This window comes from Eremothecium gossypii, chromosome I (assembly GCF_000091025.4).
Source record: "Eremothecium gossypii ATCC 10895 chromosome I, complete sequence".
NCBI lineage: Eukaryota > Fungi > Ascomycota > Saccharomycetes > Saccharomycetales > Saccharomycetaceae > Eremothecium > Eremothecium gossypii.
In genome coordinates, this window is record NC_005782.2 from 608,839 (window position 1) to 622,029 (window position 13,191).

Consider the following 13,191-nt stretch of genomic DNA (forward strand, 5'->3'; position numbering starts at 1 on the left):
ATGGCTTCGCAGGTTCCTGTTGTCGACCTAACCTCTGATGAGGCTGAAGACAACGGACGAAATGGGCAACAGGACCCCCCAGGGGCATTGAGAAGACTGTACGAGGACTTCGGAGATGGTAAAGAGCGGAACGAGATGGGCAGAGAGGAACCTGGTGCAAATGAGGCGACAAGGCGATTGGCCAGCCTGAACAGGGCGGCGAGCAGTGCCATGCGGTCTGGTGCGGCTTCGCCGACTGGGATGGGGCTATACAACCCGAAGCCTGCAGACGTGCGGCTCCCGTGGCGCTCGCCAGGCGTGGATATGGCGGAGCCAGAGCACAAGCCGTCCGCCTGGGCGCCAGCGGGCGGCGTCAAGCGGCGCCGGCTCAGCGTCGCCCCAGGCGCGCCTGCGGTCCGCTGTGCCGAGGCGGGCAGCAACGATGGCCAAGATTACGATGAAGATTTTAGCGGGCTTGAAAGTAGCCCAGAGACTCCTGATCCAGAAATCTTGGTCGACACAGAAGAGGACCCGCTCTTGCGGCGAGTGCTAGACGACCGCGGCGAGGTGCGGCTGTATCGCGCGCAGAGCGTGCCATCGACACAAGGCAGCAACGACACGCCGATATTATTACTGAGCAGTGATGACGAGGCTGGCAGGCCCAGTGGTGAACGCGAGCCCAATTCTGCGTCGGCCAAAGCTGCGCAGAGCTCATGGAAAATGACTACTATGAAGTCGTCCAGTGACCGGGAAATCGAGTACCCATCTCAAGATGCGCTCCTGCAGCATTTAGCGCGGCGAGAACAGGACTACTACGACAAACTAGTACAGCTGAAGACGACGAAACAGATTTTACAGAGTAAAATTAGCCGCAGAGAGACTCAGATTCGAGCCAAGGGGGATTCCAATGAAAAACTAATTGATGCCAACAGAAATACTCAGGGAAAATTGACCAACGCTGAAGCACTTCTGCGACGTACTGAGCTTGACTACGCTGCATTTCAGCGCCAAAAACGGGAAGCGCTACTCCGTATGCAACTCAGCATGGTCGACCAAAAAGCAGACAAGGTGAGGTACCAGCAGACGAAGATGGCACTCTTGCGTGTACAACTTGATAATGCACCGCATACGTTTGGCGATGAAGCGGAGCTGAAAAATGAGCTGAGACGTATAAGATCCGAGCTCAGCAGTCTTAGTGTTTCCGAGGAGACGCATGCTGACCGTAGTGAAGCATCACATGGGATCTTTAAGCGGACATGCATGAAGGCATTGGAGCTGCTAGAAGCGTCTGACAGGAGCCAAGAAAATAGGCAAGCCGTGCAGCGTTTGATTAAGGAAGTGCTCCGTTTAGAAGAGCATTTTCTCTCGAAGTCACTTTCTGCAGGCGAGCGCGAGCGCGGGTCTAAAATATCGCAGGAGTTGCAGCGGCAGGGTATTCGCATGCCTTTTGTATATAATCGCCTCCAGAGTATTTGTGATACCCCTGAATCTGTTGTAGCTAATATCAACGAAAACTTGGGCGCAGCTGAATTCATAAGTGCTTTGAATTCTGCGCTCAGTTCTGGAAACACAATGACAGAGAAGAGCCAAACAGCCAATTCGGCGGCATTTTTCTACACAATTTCGAAAGTGCGATCCATCCTTGCGTCCTCTAATAGATCACCGGAGCTTAAAACTGATATCAATAACAATCTTCTGGCTATAGAGGCATATCAGCAACTTGTATTTTGTGGACTTACACCCGATGATGAGCGTAAATCTGCTGTGCTGAAGGCTATTCGAATGCTTTACAAGCAGGGCGTGAAGATGCCTCTGGTTTATCAGGTCTTAGAAGAGCAAGGCCTCAATTGGAGGTATGATCCAACTGGTGCATTGAAGAACATCAGCGATGCCAGAGACCTGATCGCCCAAAACACAAAGCGCTCTGCTGAGACAAAGCAAAAGATCTACAATCTCCTCGATGAAGTTGAGAAGACGATAAAGGAAACAATGCAGAATGTTACCCCTACAATATACAAAACCACCAATATTAGTCTTAATTTAACTGCACTAAAAAATCTAGGAGTGAAGATGCCAGTTGTTGACAGGACTGTGGCAGCTTATTTGAAGCGCATGAAGAAGTCTTCTCAGCAGCCGCAGAAGAGTGTGAAGGTAGAATCTGAAACGAGCACAGACTCAATCAACGGTGATGAGGAAATGCGCTATTTCCAATCGATTCAGCAAGCAGTTTCAACGTACAGCACAGCTTTAAATCGAGCACGTCTGGGGTACGATAGAGTACGCAGGATACTTTTGGCCCTAGAGGCTTTAAGAGCGTATAGAGAATTGTTCCATCGTGCCGATGCTCCGCTATTCTGGAATCAGAAGGTACAGGACTCTTTGAATACCTTGATGGACATCAATCTGCAACTTCCTCCTGTGTTTAGGTATCTCAAACAACGTGGATTTCATACAGGGGATAACAAGTACGTTAATTCCGATGATATTGATAAGGATGGGGTTATAGAACCTTTGATGATACAAGGAGATCCAGAGGATGCTGATTTGAAGGAATTGGGGGACCTTGCTGCAGGAAATCAACTGCAAATGGCCAATATATACACGTCTAGGGACCATCAAAGTTTGAATGAGCTTCTAGAGAGCTTAAAACAAGCCGAAACCAGCATTGATGGCGAAGAGTTAACGCCACCAGATATGACTGTCAACTTATTAAAGCATCAGCGCCAGGGTCTATATTGGCTGCTGAAGACAGAAAGCTCCAAATTTAAAGGTGGACTACTTGCAGACGACATGGGTCTCGGAAAGACTGTACAGGCAATTGCATTGATGCTGGCAAACAGATCAGCCGACAGTACTTGCAAAACAAATTTGGTTGTAGGACCTGTTGCTGTGCTTAGAGTTTGGCATGATGAGATTAATACTAAAGTTAAGAAGCAAGCACAGTTCAGTGTCATGATATATGGTGGTTTTGGTGGGAAAAAGGTAGAGAATTTCAAAGCGATGCATAACTATGATGTAGTTCTGGTATCATACCAGACTCTTGCCGTTGAATTTAAAAAGCATTGGCCAGCGCGGCTACAGGGCACATCTGAAAATGGAGGCCAGCTGCCTGAAGTTGCCAGTATCAAGGCCATGAACTCGATGAAATTACGGAATGAATACTGGTCTCCCTTTTTTAGTGACGATTCAAACTTCTATCGCATAATACTGGATGAGGCTCAGAATATTAAAAATAAGCAAACACAGGCGGCGAAGGCATGCTGCACCTTGAATGGTACCTACAGATGGGCATTGTCTGGTACACCGATACAGAATAACATCTTGGAGCTCTACTCCCTGCTCCGATTTTTAAGAATTGCGCCTTATAATCGAGAGCAAAAGTTCAAAGAAGATATTGGGAATGCTTTGTTATCTAGAGGTGGTGATTTCGATAGTATGGACACGAAGCGAGCGCTTAAAAAAGTTCGGGTCCTCTTGCGAGCAATTATGCTTCGGAGGGCAAAGACCTCGCAGATCAATGGCCAGCCAATACTCGAATTACCTGCTAAACATATTCGGAAAAAAGAAGACATACTTGACGGTCAGGATTTGGAGTTTTACAAGTCTTTAGAACATGAAACTGCTATTCAAGCCAGAGCGTTGTTAAATGAAAGGAAGGCCAGTTCCTCATCAAATATTTTGACTTTGTTGCTGCGGTTGCGCCAAGCTTGCTGCCATCAAGAACTGGTTAAACTGGGCAAGGCAAAAGCAATTGGGACACGAGTAGTAAATGGAATGGATTTCATTAAGGATTGGCTCCGGCTATACAATGTGGCCAAACGAATTGGCACAGAGGGGAAGGGAACAGTCAGCCAGTCACTTGAGAATATGATTTGTCCATTTTGTATGGAACAAATGGAGATAGAATCTTTGTCAGTTCTTACTCCATGTGGGCATCTATTATGCGATGCCTGCGTAGAACCTTATCTTGAAGATGCAAGGGAAAGTGAATATGCCCGTAAAGGCCCAAAAGGAACGCGTTCGACTTTTGTGCCATGCTTGGTGTGCGAGAAGCTCATAAATGATCATGAGATAATATCTTATCAACTATATCATCAAGCTGTGGTTAAAGGAATTAGTACTGATGAATTGCGTGAGGAGTATGAAAATGAAATGACCAAAAGACGACACAAACTAAAGTACGACTATCAGTTGAACTTTGAAAACTTACACCAGTCAAAGAAGGTACAGCAGTGCCTCGGGATCATAAAGACTGTTTTGGACAACAGCACAGACGAAAAACTTATAGTGTTTTCTCAATTCACAACGTTTTTTGATATACTGCAGTTTTTTATTAAGAAGGTATTAAACGTCAGTTATTTACGGTACGACGGTACTATGAACGGTAATGTTAGAGCAAGCGTCATCGAAAGATTTTATAGGGAAAAAAACGAGCGGTTGCTTCTGATTTCAATGAAGGCAGGAAATTCTGGGCTGACACTGACCTGCGCAAACCATGTAATTCTCGTTGACCCATTTTGGAATCCTTATGTTGAGGAACAGGCTATGGATAGATGCTACCGGATTAGCCAACAACGAGAGGTGTACATTCACAGACTTCTACTCAAAAATACAATAGAAGATAGAATTGTAGAGCTCCAGAACAGGAAACGGACTCTGGTGGAGAATGCTATGGATCCCACTGAACTCAGAGAGGTTAATAGGCTAGGACGTCAAGAACTTGGGTTCTTGTTTGGGATCAACTCATTGCCCGGAAGGGAGTAATATGCGCGCTAGGAGACAATATGCGCCCATGCCGTTTATGAAAGACCAACGTAAAACCTTTAGCAAAGTGACCCTGTTTACCGAAATAAACATGTGTATTAACGAGTGCCTGTTTCCTTTGCTTTATATGCGATCATAAGACATGAATATAAACGTTATATGTAATGAACTATGATATAGTAGAACATATCAATAATCCGTTACCATTCGGTAACGTGGGTGGTCAATCCCGTAGTTCAAGATCCTGGAGCTACCCATTAACAGATAATCCGATATAGTGTAACGGCTATCACATCACGCTCTCACCGTGGAGACCCGGGTTCGACTCCCGGTATCGGAGATCACTTCTGATTTGAAATTTTTTTGGCGCTCTCTTCTGGGCAACGAGACAGACTCGCCTGTGCCAGAAGTGACGATCTTCAACATATGTGGTGTTAGTCCGGTTTTCTTATATCAATGGTGTATTAACATGCTGTTAGTAATTGTTAGTTGTACCTCGACTGTACCTCTTGGTAAAGGCAGGTATATAGTTGCGGCAATTCGAATAGCTGCGACTCGTCCTGGGCATTATGTTCGCGCACGTCCTGCAACCAAACTTGCTGCATCACGAAATCCACGAGCCGCTCCGACTTCATTAGGTAGCTCGACTCGTAGCGCGGGCGCTGCTCAAAAGGCGAGAGGAACTCCACCATCTGGTTGTACTGCGACTTCAAAAGGTAGTGTTTCCAAATCAACGGGTCGTTCCGCGGAAGCTTGATGGACACTGTGTAAAAGTTAAAGCCGTCTACCGGCATCGAGGGCGAAAGATCCTCGTCGTCCGACCAGAAGAAGTCGAGTTTGATGGCTTGCACCGTCGTCTTCACGAGCTTGACTTGGTGCACGACACAAAGCCGCTGGTCCTTCAACGAATTGCACTCCAACTGGAGCGTGTCCGATAGACGCCGCAAATTCGAGTCCGTGGCAGGGTCTAGGTGCACGCGCGCTGCCTTAAGCCCCTCGTAGGGCGTGCATATTAATTGTATGTTATCTGTGCAGTCTTGAAACGCAATTGGGCTCTCTAGCTCCATGTCAACGTCCGAGTCGCCGTCCGAGTCTTGCTCCAAGGACGGCAGCGAGGGGAGCGGGCTCAGCATCTCTTCATGCCAGTTGAAATGGTTTTTATCATGCTTGACAATCATGTTATTTTTTTTTAGCAATGCGATGATGCAGGAGCAGTCTGATAGCGCTGGCAGCTAGTCCGGCTGGCTTTAAGTGTATATGCTCTCTGCCCCGCTGTTTTTGTGCCCTGCTGCGTTGCAATTTTGTCCGTCACGCTGACATGCCTCGAGGCTTGCCGCTCCGCCCAACACTTGCTGCATGCGCGCACAGCTTCCTGCGTCAGCAAAGCATCCCTGCACAAGCATGCTTTGCTCTACACGTGACGTTGCCACACTTATCCCAATGCGTCAACGCTGACGCTGGTCGGCCCCTTAAAGGTGTTGAAAAAATTTTCTTTTTGAAGCCCTTGTAGACCAAACAAAATCTCATACCCATACGCTAGTACACGACTAGAGCGCCGCCACACGGGGAACGAAAACAGTTCCGGACAGTTGAGAAACAAAGAGTAGCAAAGTAGCACGATGGGCGCGTGGCTATTTGTGTTTGCGTTCGTTATGAACGCAGTCAGCATGTTCCTGCAGGTGCACTTCACAATCATGTATGCGGATCTGGAGGCGGATTACGTCAACCCCATTGAGCTGTGCTCAAAGGTCAACCGGCTAATAACGCCCGAGGCGGGTGTGCATGCGTTCATCTCTCTGCTCTTCCTGCTGAACGGGTACTGGTTTGTGTTCTTGCTGAACCTGCCGGTGCTCTTCTACAACGCGAAGAAGATATACCACAAGATGCAGCTGCTGGACGCGACGGAGATCTTCCGCACGTTGTCGAAGCACAAGCGGGAGTCGTTCCTGAAGCTGGGCTTCTACCTGCTGCTGTTCTTTTTCTACCTGTACCGCATGATCATGGCGCTGATCGCGGAGGACAACTGAGTATAGGTAAGCTATGTAGCGGTATGTATCGCAACACTTTACACAGTCGCGACCCGGGCTACAGCGACCGCGCGGCCGCGGTGCGCAGGCCATGCAGGCGCGCGTTGAGCCTCAGCAGCGCGGCCAGGTCCTGGGCCTGCGCGGAGTCGCGCGCAGCAGCTAGATCGAGCTCCGCGCGCTGCGCGCGCACGGCCACAAGCTCCTCCGTGAGCTCGTGTCGCAACCGCAGGATCTGCTTCATCTGGTAGCACAGCTCGTTGTTGGAGCGGTGGATATCCACGATGTCGCGCAGGTCTGCGCGCACCTGTGCCTCGAGCCGTTCGAAAATGCGCAACTCCAGCTTGTACGAAAGCCGCTCCGCACGCGTGCGCGCGCGTCGGAAGCGCTCGGCACATTGCGGCGCCAGCTGTTGTGAAAACAGTGCCGTCACAACCTCCGACAGCACTTCTACGGTCGCCACGGACGTGATCGACGTCGCCAGCTGCGTGGCCGAGAGCCCCGCAAACCGGCTGGCCTCGTCGGCCGCCTCGCCGGGCGCCTCGCCCCCAGCTGCAGGACTCCCGGCGGCACTGGGCGCCTCGTCGACCGCCTCCGGCGGTTCCCAGGCAGCCGCGTCGCCCGGCGACCCAACCGCCCAGTCCCCGGCCTCCAGCTGCGGCAGATCTGCAGGCTCCTCCGGTGGTTCCACGGACTCTTCCGCTGCCGTGGCCGCGGCCGGCGCACCGTCCTGGATCACCACTTCCTGTTCCACGCGCCGCAGCGCGCTCCCCCGCTGCCGGTACAGTAGCTTCACGCGGCGCTCCATGCTGTCTCGCTGCGCTTGCGCAGCGCGCGTCGCCTATAACCACGGTGTCACGTGGTTATCACGTGACACAAGATCATGGCATCCAGATCACGTGGCTGATTGCAAAAGACGTCAGTCATGCAGAAGGAATGTGACAACTCCCGATGACACCACGGGGAGCTCCAAAGCGGGACAAGGCTCGTAGAGCGGCTCCTGCCCATTTGCGCAAGGATTTCCCGCACGTTCACGCACGTGACGCATGTCACATAGTGCTACACCGGAACACCGCATCACGGCACCGCGCCCGATCGCAACCACGTGACCTCGCGTAGGAAGCGCAACTTAGATAATCCATAACTGCCGCAAGCAATGTTATATAACATCGCCAAGGGCCCCAGTCCCTGCACCGGCCACTGCGCAAGAGTTTTTACTTTCTCCTCGCAGCTGGAACTCGCGGCTAGTGACTGTTCCCGGAATCCCCGCAACGACGGTCCATCTGTAGCCCTTAGCTAATCGCAGTCCACATCTCTCCGGCGCCAACACCGCGTTGCCCCTTTAGCTGACCTCTTGCTCTGGCGCGGGATCCACTATAAATCGAGCGAACGCCCCGCCACCGTATGAAGTTTTTCGGTTTGTTTCTGCTCATCCATACATATTAAGTCAGGTACAGGCCGCCGGCGAGTGTACGACACCACTGAACTTTGATTGAACTTAGGATTGACACTGCTGCGCACACTCTTTGATTGCGCGAATAGGTCTACGGTATTTCAGGCGTGGTGTTCGTAGCGAGCAGCACAATTGAACGGCAACGTCCCCAGGGCTATACTTTACGGGCCCTTGCAGATCTCTGCTCACTGGCATTGGCGCAGTTCGCAGGTCGCACGTCTTGCCTTTTTGCAGCGGCTGAAGCGTGGTGTCTAGTATTGCGTAAGGCTTTTTCGGCCGGCTAGGCGCGTGCTATATATACGTCCGAGGCGTAGCGTACAAGACGCTTTCAAGACGCAGCGAAGATAGAATGGCGGATACGCAGATCCCAGAGCCGCCGTCGACGACGGTGCAGACGTCCAGCGAGCCACCGCGCACGCTGTGGATGGGTGATCTGGACCCGTCGTTCGACGAGGCGACGATCCAGCACGTGTGGCTGACAGTGGGGCACCAGGTGCAGGTGAAGCTCATTCGGGCGAAAAAGAACCTGCTGATTCCATGCAGCACGAGCAGCACGCTGTCCGCGTCGCACGTGGACGAGGAGCGGATCCAGATAAACGGCGTCTCGTTCATCGACCCGAACACAACGCAGCTGCACCACGCGGGCTACTGCTTCGTGCAGTTCGCGAACTTGCAGGAGGCGCAGGCGGGCCTGCAGCTCAATGCGACGCCGCTGCCGAACGTGGTGAGCCCGACCACGCGCAACCCCACGAACCCGACCGGCAAGCGCAACTTCCGCCTCAACTGGGCCTCGGGCGCCACACTGCAGAGCGATATCCCGGCTACGCCGGAATTCTCACTGTTCGTGGGCGACCTGTCGCCCACCGCGACCGAGGCGCACCTGCTGTCGCTCTTCCAGACCAAGTTTAAGTCCGTCAAGACCGTGCGCGTGATGACCGACCCCATCACTGGCGCGTCGCGCTGCTTCGGCTTCGTGCGCTTCGCGGACGAGAAGGAGCGCCGCCGCGCCCTCGCCGAGATGAACGGCGTGTGGTGCCAGGGGCGCCAGCTGCGCGTCGCCTACGCGACGCCGCGTAACAACCTCCTGCAACAGCAGCAGGCCCACCCCGCGCCGCCTGCGCCGCCGTCTCCGCCCGCGCCGCCCGCGCAGACCCTGCCTGACAGCCTTGGCCTGCTGGTCGGCGTGCCCAGCCTCGCGCAGCTCGACGCCGCCAGTCTCGGCCGCGCCCAGCAGCCCCTGCTGCTGGGCGCCGCCGGCTCGCTCGTCGGGAGCAACTCGCTGCCGCTTGCGGCGCCGCGCCAGCTGCCCGCCGACACCGCCAACACCACCGTCTTCATCGGCGGCCTCAGCAACATGATCTCCGAGGGTCAGCTGCACGCGCTGTTCATGCCCTTCGGCAATATCCTCAGCGTCAAGGTCCCGCCCGGCCGCGGCTGTGGCTTCGTGCGCTTCGAGAACCGCATGGACGCGGAGGCCGCCATCCAGGGCATGCAGGGGTTCATAGTCGGCGGTAACGCCATCCGCTTATCTTGGGGCCGTACCCACAGCCACAGCGGCTCCAGCGGCTCCAGCGGCTCCAGCGGCTCCAGCGGCTCGCTGGCCATCGACCACCACCCGTACCACCAGCACCCGCAGCAGCAGCGCTTGGCATGGGCCTCACAGCAGCTCGGCGACGGCGTGAATCTCCGCTTTTCCGGCACAGGGTCCATGGCGGCCGCGGCAACCGCCGCTACCGGTCTCTTGCAGTCAGCCGCTCCACAGCAAACAGCTATCCACCCCTCGTTGCTGCCATAAGCATTCGTCGTACGAACTATTCTGACTGTTTATTGTTCCATTTTGGATTTCATTTGTTAACGTTTTTTGTTTTCGCATTTGGTCGCTGAACTCAATAATAATAAATGCTTTTTTGTGTAATCGTTAGTAGCCGTTCCTGGAGATAAGTCCGCGGCCGACTCGTATCAGCACCCTTGCACCACGTGGATATAGCGGCGCGTTGCGGTGGCGTTACCGGCTCCTACTACGAGCCAGATGCTGTCGCTACCACTGGCCCACCAGATGGGCGGGCGGCACGTGCTGCTAGTAGGATGCGGAGCGGTGGGCATGACGCGCGTGGACAAATTGGTGCCGACCGGCTGCAAGTTGACGGTGGTGGCGCCGGAGGTGGACGCGGGACTCGCCGCATACATGCCGGGCGGCATGGAGGTGGCGGCCGGCGCGACGTGGGTCAACAAGGGGTGGGAGCCGGGGCAGGTGTACCGGGTGGCGCGACGGGAGTTCGCGGCGGGCGACGAGGGGCTAGAGGCGTTTGCGTTTGTGCTGGCGTGCGTGCCGGCGGGGGGGCTGGGCGCGCGGGTGCACGCGCTGAGTCACGCGCGCGGCGTGCAATGCAACGTGGCGGACGTGCCGGCGCTGTGCGACTTCTACTTTGGCAGTCAGTGCGCGCTGGGCGAGCGGGGCCTGCAGGTGCTGGTATCGTCCAACGGGGCGGCGCCGCGGTTGACGGCGCTGCTGCGCGCTGACATCGAGCGGCGGTACGCGGCGCTGGACTGGGACGAGATGTGCGGGCGGCTGCGGGCGCTGCGCGAGCGTGCCCGGGCGCTCAGCACGCAGGCCGGGCTGCCGGCAGAGGAGGCACTGCGCTTCCGCATGGACTGGATGCGGCAGGTGACGGACGCGTTCGGGCTGGAGCACTGCGCGGCCATGGACGTGGAGCGGCTGGCCGGGCTGTTCGGCGAGATGGCGGCGGCGGCGGCGGCCGGGCGGCCGCGCGCGCTGCCAGCGGACCTGGTGAGTGTGTATACAGAGTCGAGCACATAGAGCGGTGCATGTTTCCATGTATTTACGTAATATGACACTAAACACGACGGCTACGCCGTCTTTTTCTCGAGTGCCTCGCCCCGGCGCGCAGCAAAGCGAGTGGCTGCATCCTGGCCCTCCTTGACGACCGCCACGCGCATGGTGGCCAGGATGTTGTGGGCCGCGTTGGAGTGCATGTAGACACCGCCGTTGAACGCGCGGGTGGCGTCCTTGCCGAGCGCGGCCTGGATCAGGGTCTCGCCGCCCGGGTGCTCGGTGATGTAGCCGCTGACGTCGTGGACGATCCCGGAGATGACGACAAGGCCGGAATTCTCGCGGGACGCCCGCACAAACTCCGAGCGGTCCCACACGGGCAGCTGGGAGAGCGGCGTGCCCCAGTTGAGGCGCGAGCGGGCGTTGTCCAGCTTCTTCTGCTTTTGTTGGATCAGACCCTGCTGGATGGCGTTCTGCGAGAACTTCTTCAGGTCGTAGGCCAGCCCGACTAGCGACGCACAGTAGATGAACACCTTGGTGGGGTCATACTGGTACCAGCGGATGGCGTTCCGGTAGTCTGTTGGGAACTCGTGGTGGAAGTTGTGGTAGCCCTCGCCCAGGGTGACCAGGGCGGTTATCCAGTTGTCACGTGGGGTGCGGCGGTCGTCGAACGGCTGGTCGCCCAGGTAGTGTGCCAGAGAGTTGATGCAGAAGGTGGCCTGCTGGATGGCAAAGACACGGAGAATGCCCGCATACACGAGGCCGCCCCAGAAGTCGCGGAAGATGAAGTGGCAAATTATGGCGGGCAGAAGGAAGGCCATGAAAGCCATGATCAGAACGTAGTGGCGGTGCTGCAGGCGCACGACCCAGTCATTCATGAGGTCCTCGATGTCGGCGCGTGCGCGGTAGCGCGGGTTAGGTTGCAGCAGCATCCAGCCCATGTGCGAGTACCACAGCCCACGGCGGGCATCGTAGGGGTCGCGCGGCGTGTCTGTGTAGCGGTGATGTATGCGGTGCGAGTGGCCCCACCACTTGATCGAGCCCTCCACCGACGACGCGCCGAACAGAGCGTACATCACACGTAGCGGCCAGCGCGCGCTGTACGACCGGTGCGCCCAGAGTCTATGGTAGCCGGCCGTGATCCCCAGCCCGCCGAGGGAGTAGTATACGATGGCCAGCGCGAGCACCTCGAAGCGTGGCGGCACGCGCCCTGAGAGTGCGAGGTAAAGGCCTATTATAGGGACCACCACCACAAGCACTATGTTCACCCAGTTAACGTGCAGATGCCAGTTGTTCAGAGTCCATGGCTGCTCCGAGATGTGTTTGTGGTGGCGATAGTGCTCCTTCTCCCGCTGGTCGCGAGCCAACATCTCTGCCATGCTATCTTTTTCGAAGTCCACGGCGGCCATCGCCTTAGAGCCCATTAGCGCGCCGAGCCCATTGACCACGCGAACAGACGCCTTGTTGGCGCCCGCGGCGATCTTATTTGCGTTCGGAAGATCCACTTGTTCCATCAGGAGCGCCTTGATGGTGCATCCCACCAAGATGGCCCACCAAGATGACCCACCATATATAGGCGGTATCTGAGACCAACGACTCGGGTTTTGTTGGGGGGCCGTCCCAACAAGAAAAATCACGTGTTGGAAAAGAAACCAACCGCACGTGAGAATCACGTGACAGACGACCTAGAAGAGCCCGTCGCATGCGGCGGTAAGGCAGACGACAGCGATATCAAGTGGAATAATTGACTAGAATATTCGTTAAAGTGACGGCGCTCACCCGGCTTTAGGAAAACGGGCTTTTGTGGCGCCCCTACCAATGCGAATAAGCGTGCCCTAGAGCTGCAAGGCGGTATGCCGTGTTTCTGGCGTTATACAAAGAGTTTGAAACACCCGCGTTATGACACCTTGTAGCATCGCCTCAGGTCCTCCAGACAAGCAGTCTTGTATGCGGACCGTACACCTTCTGTACGGCGCAAGTACATAAAGATTCGCTAGGCTATTAAATGTCCTAGACATATCGTCTCTTGGGCCCACCCTGCACCGTTAATCCAGGGTTCTTCCCCAGACACTTACTTCCGAGGATATCTGTTTCGCCTAGTATTCACGATATACGTGTTTCTGTGTCACCACAAGTAATACATAGCCGTTAATGACAATCGTTGCAATCGCATGCGCAAC

General features: G+C 55.0%; 7 protein-coding genes and 1 non-coding gene across 8 annotated transcripts; 5 read left to right on the top strand and 3 right to left on the bottom strand.

Moving 5' to 3' along the window:
- On the top strand, nt 1–4,743 carry ULS1 (translocase ULS1; the record flags this gene model as incomplete). Its single annotated transcript, NM_208043.1, has 1 exon — nt 1–4,743. One exon carries the CDS (start codon nt 1–3, stop codon nt 4,741–4,743), a length of 4,743 nt encoding a protein of 1,580 aa, NP_982690.1.
- A 268-nt stretch (nt 4,744–5,011) lies between these two features.
- AGOS_t0025 lies at nt 5,012–5,083 on the top strand. The gene has a single exon. It is a non-coding gene; the product is annotated as a tRNA-Glu (tRNA).
- A 145-nt stretch (nt 5,084–5,228) lies between these two features.
- On the bottom strand, nt 5,229–5,921 carry AGOS_AAR148C (AAR148Cp; the record flags this gene model as incomplete). Its single annotated transcript, NM_208044.1, has 1 exon — nt 5,229–5,921. The coding sequence occupies one exon, from the start codon at nt 5,919–5,921 to the stop codon at nt 5,229–5,231; it is 693 nt and encodes a 230-aa protein (NP_982691.1).
- Nucleotides 5,922–6,362: 441 nt separating this feature from the next.
- On the top strand, nt 6,363–6,770 carry AGOS_AAR149W (cornichon family protein; the record flags this gene model as incomplete). Its single annotated transcript, NM_208045.1, has 1 exon — nt 6,363–6,770. One exon carries the CDS (start codon nt 6,363–6,365, stop codon nt 6,768–6,770), a length of 408 nt encoding a protein of 135 aa, NP_982692.1.
- A 58-nt stretch (nt 6,771–6,828) lies between these two features.
- AME1 (Ame1p) lies at nt 6,829–7,575 on the bottom strand (the record flags this gene model as incomplete). Its single annotated transcript, NM_208046.1, has 1 exon — nt 6,829–7,575. The coding sequence occupies one exon, from the start codon at nt 7,573–7,575 to the stop codon at nt 6,829–6,831; it is 747 nt and encodes a 248-aa protein (NP_982693.1).
- Nucleotides 7,576–8,569: 994 nt separating this feature from the next.
- On the top strand, nt 8,570–10,015 carry NGR1 (Ngr1p; the record flags this gene model as incomplete). The annotated part of the gene is made up of 1 exon (NM_208047.2): nt 8,570–10,015. The coding sequence occupies one exon, from the start codon at nt 8,570–8,572 to the stop codon at nt 10,013–10,015; it is 1,446 nt and encodes a 481-aa protein (NP_982694.1).
- Nucleotides 10,016–10,249: 234 nt separating this feature from the next.
- On the top strand, nt 10,250–11,038 carry MET8 (bifunctional precorrin-2 dehydrogenase/sirohydrochlorin ferrochelatase MET8; the record flags this gene model as incomplete). Its single annotated transcript, NM_208048.1, has 1 exon — nt 10,250–11,038. The coding sequence occupies one exon, from the start codon at nt 10,250–10,252 to the stop codon at nt 11,036–11,038; it is 789 nt and encodes a 262-aa protein (NP_982695.1).
- A 50-nt stretch (nt 11,039–11,088) lies between these two features.
- OLE1 (stearoyl-CoA 9-desaturase) lies at nt 11,089–12,525 on the bottom strand (the record flags this gene model as incomplete). The annotated part of the gene is made up of 1 exon (NM_208049.1): nt 11,089–12,525. The coding sequence occupies one exon, from the start codon at nt 12,523–12,525 to the stop codon at nt 11,089–11,091; it is 1,437 nt and encodes a 478-aa protein (NP_982696.1).
- Between the last annotated feature and the right edge of the window lie 666 nt (nt 12,526–13,191).